Source organism: Sarcophilus harrisii, chromosome 1, assembly GCF_902635505.1.
Source record: "Sarcophilus harrisii chromosome 1, mSarHar1.11, whole genome shotgun sequence".
Taxonomy (NCBI): Eukaryota; Metazoa; Chordata; class Mammalia; order Dasyuromorphia; family Dasyuridae; genus Sarcophilus; species Sarcophilus harrisii.
This window is the reverse complement of record NC_045426.1, coordinates 713456294-713467926: the sequence shown is the minus strand read 5'-3', so window position 1 is coordinate 713467926 and position 11633 is coordinate 713456294. Positions and strand designations below refer to the sequence as shown.

General features: G+C 34.8%; 1 protein-coding gene across 1 annotated transcript in view; it reads right to left on the bottom strand.

Moving 5' to 3' along the window:
* Positions 1–833: 833 nt before the first annotated feature.
* LOC100925857 (zinc finger protein 345) overlaps positions 834–11633 on the bottom strand; it is a 32925-nt gene continuing 22125 nt past the window's right edge. Inside the window, exon 2 of the mRNA XM_003762838.3 lies at positions 834–5951. Within this exon, the coding sequence (XP_003762886.3) occupies positions 4050–5900 (1851 nt within the window). The 5' untranslated portion in view covers positions 5901–5951 and the 3' untranslated portion in view covers positions 834–4049. The remainder of the gene's footprint in view (positions 5952–11633) is intronic.

Sequence of the window (11633 nt, the reverse complement as noted above, 5' to 3'; positions counted from 1 at the left end):
GGAAACAAATTTAAATATAAAAACATAAGTTTTAATAAAACTGTCTATCATAGGTAATTACAACAGCTTCTGGCCTTTCTGCTGTTAGTCTACTCCTTGATAACACACACTTGTCCCTCAGTACAATATATAATAGGTCACTGAGCAGGTATAACCTCCTTGTAGTAACCCACTCACAAACAAAAAGTAAAAACGCAAGAGACTACCCACTAAATCTGATTGGCTTCCTATTTATCTATCTGAGGCAGTATTGCTATTATAACTAATTACTATTATAGCTAATCCTGGCATTGGGAAATCTGGCTCCATTGGCAGGCTAAAAACACAAAGGTCCATAACAAAGGTACACGTGGAGCAGGAAGAATAAGGAAAAACTATGGGAACTTTGTAGTTAAAGGTACACTTCTTCCATCTTCCACTCCCTACCTCCCTTCTCCCCATTGCTGCCACTATGGATTGACTCCCAAAATTGGACTACCTTCCAAACATTCTTTTATTTTAGTAGTTTCTTCCAACATCTGTTTGGCTTTGCAGACTTTTAATTTTTTACCTCTACAGAAGACCTTATCATAAAAGATTATTAGAGATCAGCTATGTGGTTTTCTAAGATTCAGAATGTCTTATGGAGGGAGAAAGGACATTTTAAAATTGACAGCCTGGGAATTAGACTGAAATTGCTTTTATGGGCCTGATTTCTCTCAATCACATTTTGAGCCAGGCAATCCATTGATAGATTTTCATAGTGTCCAAGGAATATAAAAATAAAGTCTGTGGTCAACCAGGTTGGAAATTGCCTAATATTCAGAAAAATCTAGTTTAAGATTAATTTCTCCAACCTTTCCTACTGCTCTCATCCACCCAGCCGGAACAGATACAATACTCAGAATTATTAGCAATAACCTTCAAATGTCTTTTATAAACTCTTTAGTAAAGCAATTTGCTAACAGTTTCCATTTGTTGGTGAGCTATTTATTTATATCAATGTTTTTAGCACCAATGTGTAATCCCAAAGATCAAAACTACTGTAAATAAAAAGATGTAATTCCTGTCCCAATGAGTTACGAGGTAGCAGTGTAGTGGATAGTGCTGTACTTGCAGGCAAGAAGACCTAGGTTCAAATTCTGCCTCAGACACTATGATCACATGATCCTAGATGAGTCACTTAACCTATCTGAACTTTAGTTTTCACATCCATAAGATGGAGATAATTCTATTAATCAGGGTTATGAGAATCAAATGATATCAATAATGTATGTAGCGTGCTTTCCAAAGTGCTATAAATGGCAGCTGTGCTACAATCTACATGCATTGAAGACATATCAAACTACCTATGAACATCATGCAGACAAACTACTCTTATCTTTACATCACTTTTAGCTCTAACTGTGTACTTGGTTTATAGCTATAGTAGAGTATCCAGTACTTAGTGGTTGGTGATTTCCTTCAATCCATCAAACTTTTATTAAATCTCCAAAGCTTCTAATTTTTTTCTGTTCTTTCTAAGCTTCCAGTCTCACTTTTCCTTCATTGGACCACAGACTTAGAACTAGAATCACAGACTCAGAACTAGAAGGGCCCATGGAGGGACACCTTGGTACAGTGTCCTCATTTTACAGAGGAACCTGAGGATTGAAGAGGTAATAACTTGTCCAACATCATAGGTTGTCAGTGGCCAGAACTGGAATTCAAACCCAGGTTCTCTTTCCCCAAATCAAGAATACTTTCCATCACATTACTATAACATACCACACAATGAAAATGTATCCCAAATCAAATATCAATGATAAAAATTACAAGAGTAAAACAATGTAATATGGTGCAACAATATAGAATAGGTAGCTTATCAGTTCAAAACAAATCAAAATTATTAATTTAAAAGAGGGATCCTCTAACTGTTCATTACCATGAGACCATGTGATACAGGTTCCAAAAAGGTCCATGCATAATTCAATGTGCATCCAGATTTTAGAAAATAGATCACAAAGTTCAGAATAATTCACATTTCAGTCCACAGTGCAGTCAGTTACTTACGGATAACAATATGAAAAAAATCAATGGCCACAGTCCAATTTTAGTGTATTGTCATTAAATTTTCCTTAATGTTTCATGTAACCTCATAAATGTAAATATCTTTTTAAAATTTTCTCTAAATGTTCTTGATGTTTTATGCCTTAAAATTTATTTTACATTGTCTAAATCTATAAAATATTCCTTTGGTATTTATGTTGATATACAACTAAATATAATTTTGCCTATAGACATAGCCTAACCATTAATATTTTCCAATTATTTAAGACTTGTTTTTGTAAAAGTTTCATTTATGAAAGTCCTTTAAGTGTATTTGGTTGGTTTATTTCCACATCGTTAATGCATTTTGTTATTTTAAATGGAATTTTTCTCCTGTGATTTTTTTTTTTAGTATTATACAGAAAAGTACTTTTTGTGCATTTATTTTACAGTTAATGCATTTTGTTATTTCAAATGGAACTTATCCTTTAGTATTATACAGAAAAGTATTATTTTGTGCATTTATTTCATATCCTGCTACTTTACTGAAGCTATCTGTTTCAACTTTTTTATTGCTTCGTTAGAGTTCTCTAAGTAAACCCTCATAATCAACATCAGTTCATAATGGAGAGAAAAACCTTTCAAAAACAAGTTTGTGTAAAGGTGATATATTAAAGGAAATAATGGGGAGAGGGGGGTTATTAGAAGGGTAACTTGATACCAGATCTCAGAATCTATTAACAGTTATCAAAATTATCTGGTACTACGTAAAAAATGTAGAAGTATATCAACAGAAAAGACCTGACAAGCAAAGCCTAGAAAAAATAATTACACAGAAGCAGTCTAGTACTTGATAAACTCAAGAACACAAACTACAGCAGTAGGAACTCTTTATTTAATAAGAACTGCTGGAAAAACTAGCAAGTCTAAAAAAAGTAGGTTTAGATAACCATTTTACAGCATATGCCATATTATATTCCAAATGGCTCAACTAATATAAAATCACACAATTAAAAAAAAGAATAACCAAACAAATAACAACAACAACAAAAACAAAAAAGAGAACAGAAGATTCTTTCATAACTAAGGATAATGGGAAATATTTGAAACCAGTTATGTGTTAGTTTACAAAACACAAAATAGATGTTTTCAATCAAATAAAATGACAAAACAAAACACAAACACCTTTACACAAATAAATTCAATGCATCTTGAATCAGAAGATACATGATGGGAAAAAATATTTTCTTTAAATGTCTCTGATAAAAGTATTACTCCAAAACCAAAAAGGAATGCAAATCCAAGATTGAATTACTCTGAAACAGACAAATGGTCAAAGGACAGGAATTTTTAAAAAGACAGCTTAATAAAATTCATCTGAAAGATGTAAACATCACTAATAATCAAGAAAATTTAAATTAAAACACCCTTCTGAATGACCTGAATCTTAAACTATGGAAAACCTATAGTTGGAAAGGTGGACAGATTATTTCACACCTAATCAAGCTGTAAAATGATTTAATCAATCAGGAATAGAAAATTAGAATTATGAAAGAAAAGTTACTAAGCTGCTCGTCGTACCTTCTGACCCTGAGATTCTACTCCTGGCATTATACTACAAATAGGGCATTAAGAACAACAAAAAGACTCAGATGTTCAAAGAATATTTTTACCATAATGATGCAAAATAAAAATCTAGGAACAAAGTAGGTGCTCAACAAACAAATAGCTGAACAAACTATGGTATAGAAATGTAATTACTATGCAGCAAGTAACAAAGACTAAAAAAATTCAGAGAACCACAGGGAAAGGTGAAGTAATGAAAGAGCCAAAACCCAAAATACACAATGACTACAATAAAGCAGCATTATGAAGCAACAAAACTCTAATCAAACACAATAGTCAATATTACTACTACATTATCAAAAGTACATGTCAAAATGTAGTATTACATTTTTCTTTACAAGATCAAAATATTTTATAAGACTTTTCACTTCACTAATGAACTGATGTGAAGATATGTTTTGAAGGAAAACTTTCCTTTAATCATTACATTCATAAGATTTATCTGCAATATGAAGTCTCTGGTGTCGAGTAAGTCCTGTACTCCGGCGGAAGGCCTTGCCACATTTATTACATTCATAAGGTTTCTCTCCAGTATGAATTCTGTGATGGGAAACAAGGGATGAATTGCGATTGAAAGCCTTTCCACATTCATTACATTTATAAGGTTTCTCTCCAGTATGAATTCTAAGATGTGGAGTCAGTTGTGAGCTCTGCCGAAAGGCCATCCCACATTCATTACACACATAGGGTTTCTCTCCTGTATGAATTCTATGATGTACGGTGAGTTCTGCTCTCTGGCAGAAGGCCTTCCCACATTCATCGCATTCATAAGGTTTCTCTCCAGTATGGATTTTCTGATGGCGACTAAGTCCAGTACTCAGGCGGAAGGCCATACCACATTCATGACATTCAAAAGGCTTCTCACTTGTATGAATTCTATGATGTTGAGTAAGTTCAGTGCTCTGACAGAAGGCCTTACCACATTCATTACATTCATAAGGTTTTTCTCCAGTATGAATTCTCTGATGGTAAGTGAGCTGTGATCTCTGGCGGAAGGCTCTCCCACATTCATCACATTCAAAAGGTTTTTCTCCAGTATGAATTTTCTGATGTCGAGTAAGCTGTGAGCTCTGACGGAAGGCCTTTCCACATTCATTACAGTCATAAGGTTTCTCTCCAGTATGAATTCTCCAATGTTGAATAAGCTGTGTCCTTTTCCCAAAGGCTTTCCCACATTCAATACACCCATAAGGTTTTTCTCCAGTATGAGTTCTATGATGAGACGCAAGGGATGAACTATAATTAAAAGTCTTCCCACATTCATTACATTTATAAGGCTTTTCTCCAGTATGAATTCTCAAATGTCGAGTAAGGTGTGAACTCTGGTGGAAAGCCTTCCCACATTCAGTGCATTCATGTTTTTCTCCAGTATGAATTTTTTGATGTCTAGTAAGTTCTGTGCTCTGACGGAAAGCTTTCCCACATTCATTACACTCGTAAGGCTTCTCTCCTGTGTGAATTCTCTGATGAGAAGCAAGAGAAGAACTATGGTTGAAAGCTTTTCCACACAGATCACATCCATAAGGTTTCTCTCCGGTATGAATTCTCTGGTGGGAAGCAAGGGAAGAGCTGTGGTTGAAGGCCTTCCCACAAAGATTACATGCATAGGGTTTCTCTCCAGTATGGATTCTTTGATGGCGAGTAAGGTGTGCACTCTGTCGGAACGTCTTCCCACATTCAGTACATTCATAAGGTTTTTCTCCAGTATGTATTCTGAAATGTTGAGTAAGTTGTGTCCTCTTGCAGAAGGCTTTCCCACATTCAATACATGCATAAGGTTTCTCTACAGTATGACTTCTCTGCTGTTGAATAAGCTGTGTTCTCCATAATGTGGTTTTCCCACATTCATAGGGCTTTTTTCCAGTATGTAGCCTATGATATTCAATAAGATCTGAATGAAAACTGAAGGATTTTCCACTTTCATTATACTTGGAAAATATCTTCTTGGAGGAAATTTTATTGTATTTCCTTACATCTGAATAGAGTCTCAAGCTCTTTCTGTGTGTATCATATTTGGGGAGATTCTTTCCTATGGGTACTCTCTGCTGTGGGAAAAGAATTGGTCCTACACCAAAGAGTCGGCCGTATTTATTATATTCATGGCTTCTCAATTTACTAGGGGATTTCCTTTGGATGATTTTTATATGCTGGGTTTTCTCTTCATCACTCTGTTCCTCCTCTAACCTGGTTTCATATTCCCAGGTTTCACTCAATTTAGAGTCACAAGGACCATCACTTGTGAATTTTTCCTGGGATGATTCTTCCATAGGAGCCCAGCTTTAGAGTAAACTTCCTGTTTACAGATCTGATCTGCCAATCTGAAAGAAAGAAAAAAACTGTCACTATCCCACAGTAACTTTAGTTTCTGGTCTAGTCTTCTAATCAAACAAAAAAAGGAAAAAAAAACACACATACAAATAAAGTTAGATCTAAACAATTGGAAGAATAACAAGTGCTCATGGGTAGGCCAAGCTAATATAATAAAAATGATAATTCTACCTAAATTAATCTATTTATTCAATGTTATACCAATCAAACTGCCAAGAATACAGAGATAGAAAAAATAACAACAAAGTTCACCTGGAACAACAAAAAGCCAAGAATTTCAAGGGAATTAATGAAAAAAAAAACTGCAAATGAAAGTGGCCTAGTGGTATTAAAACTATAGTATAAAGCAATGGTTATCAAAACTATGTGATACTAAGAAAAAGAATTGATTAGTAGAATAGGTTAGGTTCACAAGACATAACAGTCAATGACTATAGTAATCTAGTGTTTGATAAACCCAAAGACTTGCTTCTGGTATAAGAATTCGCTATCTGACAAAAATTGCTGGAAAATTGGAAAATAGTATGGCAGAAACTAGGTATTGACCAAAACCTAACAGATCGAAATGGGTTCATGATTTAGACATAAAGAGTAATGCTATGAGCAAATTAGGAGAAAAAGGGATAGTCTACCTCTCAGATATTGGAGAAGGAAGGAATTTCTGGTCAAAGAAGAACCAGAATATTATGAAATGCAAAATGCATAATTCTGATTATATTAAAAAGATTTTGTTCAAACAAAAACAATGCAGCCAAGATTATAAGGGAAATGGAAAACTGGGGAAAAAAGTTTCACATGCAAGATTTCTGAAAAAGGTCTCATCTAAAATATATAGAGAATTGGTTCAAATTTATAAGAATACAAGCTATTCGCTAATTGATAAACAGTTAAAGGATACAAACAGGAAATTTTCAGATGAAAAAATTAAAGTCGTTTCTAGTCATAAGAAAAAAAAAATGCTCTAAATCACTAGGATAAGAGAAATACAATTTAAGACAACTCTGAGGTACCAATACACACTTATTAGATTGGCTAAGATGAAAGGAAAAGATAATGATGAATGTTGGAGGGGATGTGGGAAAACTGGGACACTAATACATTGTTAGTGGAGTTGTAAACTGATCCAACCATTCTGGAGAGCAATTTGGAACTCTGCCCAAAGGGCTATCAAAATGGGCATACCCTTTGATCCAACAATGTCTCTACTGGGTCTGTATATCAAAGAGATCATAAAAGAGGGAAAAGGACCTACTTGTGCAAAAAATGTTTCAGCTTTTTTTTGTAGTGGGAAAGAACAGGAAACTGTGTGGATGCCCATCAGTTGGGGAAAATCTAAATAAGTTATAGAATATGAATATTATGGAATATTATTGTTCTATAAGAAATGATCAGCAGGATGATTTCAGAAGTGAAGTGAATAGAACCAAGAGAGCATTATACATAGCAACATCAAGATTATGTGATGATTAACTGGGATGGATTTGGCACTTTTCAATAATGAGGTGATTCAGGCCAATTACAACAGACTTGTGATGAAGAGAGCCATCTGCATCCAGAAAGAGGACTATGGGATTGAGTATAGATCACAACACAGTATTTTCACCTTCTTATTGTTGTTTGCTTGCTTTTTTTCTTCTCATATTTTTTATCTGATTTTTCTTTTGCAGCATGATAAATGTGGAAATATGTATATAAAGAACTGCACATGTTTAACATACACTGGATTACTTGCTGTCTAGGTGATAGGGTGAAGGGAAGGGAGGAAGAAAAATTTGAAACATAAAAGTTTTTCAAGGCTGAATGCTGAAAACTATCTTTGCATATATTTTGAAAAGATTATTATTAAAACATTTATTATTATTAAAAATTATTAAAATAAAAAACTAAGCATCCTCCATTTCCAGTACCGTATACATAGTTCACGTTTTACATATTATTAATAAAATAAAACAAAAATATCTATCTTCAAAGAACAGTATTAACCCTAATAAAATCTTACACTTGCAGGACTGCTGTAAGGACATAAATTATAGTTATTCATTATAGCTTATAAAAGACTTTACACTGAAACTTATGATTGCATGAAGATGGCAGTTCAGTTACTTTGCAGGTGAGGAAGGTTCAGAGTGGACAATTTGCCCCAAGTTACATTGTTCATAAAGAGTGTCCAATTTGAGACTCAAAACAACTTCTACTGACTCCAAAATCCATGATTTTGTACCATGTAACATTAATTCACAAGTCTTTTATCCCAAAGGACTTTTACCATGTTGCACTACCTCACACAAGAGAATAAATCCAATTCTCAGCCAGAAATATTCACTCTACGGCTGGAAAACCAGCATTTAATAAGGATGTAGAACAAATGATCAAGAGATGGCAAGAACCAATATGGTAGAAGAGCAATTGGCATAGTAAGCTTCCCTCCTATCTCCCTAAACTTATCTAAGCATACCTAGAAAATGCACCAGATTAAATGCTTATGGGAAGATTCAAGACAAAGTTACTGTGAGTCATTTTTCCAACCCAGGTCAGCATGGAAAAACACACAGAGAGGTCTATGAACACTAAGGGCAAAGTCTAGCTAAGAGTATGGCTGCCAAAAACCTCTAGCTTAAGACTAGGGAAAAGGTTCAAGACCCATAATAAGTCCCCCATTGTATGGGAACAGGTGCCATCCAGAACTTTGTCTCCCACTACTCAGCCATTGTCACACTGAAGAAGGTATCTGTACATAGGAGTTGCACTGTTGGGTGAAAAGTAGTTTTCCATCTTATGGCATGGATTGGGCAAGAAGCAAGTTCACATGCAAGAAGGAGCAGTATGACTTATATCCCCCACCCCCACATGGAAAAGAGAAGAGTTTCAGTTCCAGCTTCTAGCCAATCTGAAACTTGAAGAATAACTTGAGAGAGAATGGCTGAGCAATTTGTAGTATTTGGATGTGATGGAATATTACTGTGCTAAAAAACAACAAAAAAAGTGGGCGAGTTCAGAGGAACCTGGAACATTTCTATGAACTGATATAACAAACAAAATGACAAATTTTCAGTGACAATAATGTTACAGAAACAAGAGGCTCTGAAAGACTTGGGAACTGAGCAGCAGATGAAACACACTGGCCAGCTCCTGATGGAGAAGGGCTGCAGAATGACACACATATAGTAGGGTGTACATACATTTATCAATATGTGTATTTTTCTTTTAGCCATGCCTATGCAGAAATATATTTTGCTTAACTAAATTATAACTGTAACAAGAGATTTGTTTTTCTTTCATCTTCAATTGAGGGGAAAGAGAAGGAAGAAAGAGAGGATGGAATATGGGGGACTGAATGACACAGAGAAGTTTCCAAGGTTAGTTTGAATTGGCATTCGTTTTTCTGACCTAAGATTCCAGGTTTCAGAATTTCCCTGAATTGGTCATGGATGTATCTCTAAGAGTTAAGAATACACTGAAAGAAGAACAATAGAACTAACTAATTCTGTATTTCTTCTGCATGCAAGAAAGGGTTTTCTTGAACATTAGGTTTCCAAAATGCTCTCTCCAGCAGTGTCTGGCAAGAACATGTTAGGGGTTTCTCCAGGTTAGGGAATTAGACATATGGTAGGTAAAGGCAAAATGTCCGATGTATTCTATTTAATAGTGATACCAATTAAGGAATAATTTATGTCTAAAACCTAAAATGTAAATCTATGCACTAAAGTGATGAAAAAGGCTTTATTTTATGTGCCATGAACTGCTACCATTTGAACAGAATAAGGAAATGAGAGACAATACCTAAAAAAGGCTGTGGTTTTGACACTAGGCAATCTAGGGAGGAATGTTGGCAACATTTACTGAGGAATCAGCTAAAGAAAAGGGAATTCTCCTCACCTCAAAGAGAAAATATTCTAGTGTAGCGCTGATGAGAAATCTGCCTGCCCCCTTACCATTTCTTAACCTTCTAATTCATTTAGCAAATAGCTGTCAGATAAAATCAATGATAGCTAGCATTTACATAGCACTTAAAGATTTACAAAGCACTGTACCAATACTGCCTTATATGACCTTCATAACAACTCTGATAGGTAAATCCCCATTTTACAGATGGGGAAATGGAGGTAGACAGCAGTTAAGTGCTATGGTTAAACAGCTAACTGACATGTGAAAAAGGATTTGAACTCAGCTCTATGTGTAATGCTCTATCCACTGAACCAAGATTCAGCTCAACAATCCTTTTGGATTCCACCTTAATATATTTTTGAATTTGTATCATCTGCAATTTTGATCACCTTGTCAATTATACCTTTATTCAAGTCAATGAAAAAAAAAAGTTAAAAGAAGTCAGACCAAACACTTATCACTGGACACTCTATTGGAGAGCTCTTGCTCAACTTACACTGAATCACTAACAACTGTTTTAAGTGCAACCATTCAAAAGTCTGAATATATTAAATGTTTCAATTATTTAGTCCACATTTTATTCACATACATATCTCTCCATCTTTTTCATAAGAACAATATGAAATATTTATCAATTACCCTAAAATCAAGGGAGATTATATCCACTAGTTATATATGCGGGGTTATCAATTACTTAAATCTATCCATTTAGTTTTGGGGATTTGTTGGGGATGGAAGAGAAGGTTTGGAAGCATTCAGACAGAGTCTTTTTAAGAGAATAAGGAGCTTCACAGTAAGCAAACTCCCTCTACCAATAAGACTGGAAATTCTGTTTGCAATTTCTAGTTTTAAGGTTACCTTAGATTACAGTTACTTAAGGTATATGATGAATGAAACATTAAATGATTTACCAAAAGCCACACAATCAGTATGTGTCAAAGCAGAAGAATGAACCCACGTGTTTCAAACTCCAATGCACCTTTATCCACTTTAATATGCTGTTTAAAAAGGAGTGCTGGTGACCTATAAGGCTGTTTTGTTTATTTTTGCTAGTTTGGGATGGTTTTGTGACAATTCTTTATACTCACAGCTTTCTCTCTCTCCTCCCACCCTCTGCAATTCACTAACCATATCTTTAATGATCCATTCCAGAAAGTTTCCCCAAGAACTGAAGACAAGTTCACTGGCATAGGGTTTGCAACTCCATAATCCCTCCAGCATCTCTCCCAAACATTTTTTTCTTGAGTCTTTGACCCTGTTCCAGAACTACCCTACCATCTCATTCCCTAACATCTTTCAAAGATCACTAACAAAAGTTCAGCAGAATTACTGGCTAATTCACTAAATACTTATAGAATTTAGATCAACTGGGCTAAGTTAAAATTCATTAAGGACAGAGAAGTTACTATCGCCTTATTTATCTTGGGTTTCAATTCTCCATTAGCCATTTTCATTTATTGTCTCATCTGAAGGTTATTCTTGTTCTAAAACCGTGATATGAACAAAACAATTATATCCCACACAAATCTTTATGAGAACTACCAGGTACCACTTCCCTTTTCTTCCTTCCCCTTAGTCCAAAAGTTTCCTCTCTTTTGAGGATAAGCATTGATTTTCTTCAAAAGATCCTATTTGTACTTGAATATTCCTGGTTATCTTCTGGACACATTCCAATTTGTTTTTGTACAAGCTATTGAATCCAGACCAAAACTATGTGGCTGGATCAGGTAACAAAACTGCCTAATTTGTCATGAACACTAACTTTCTAAATACATTCTGAGATAATA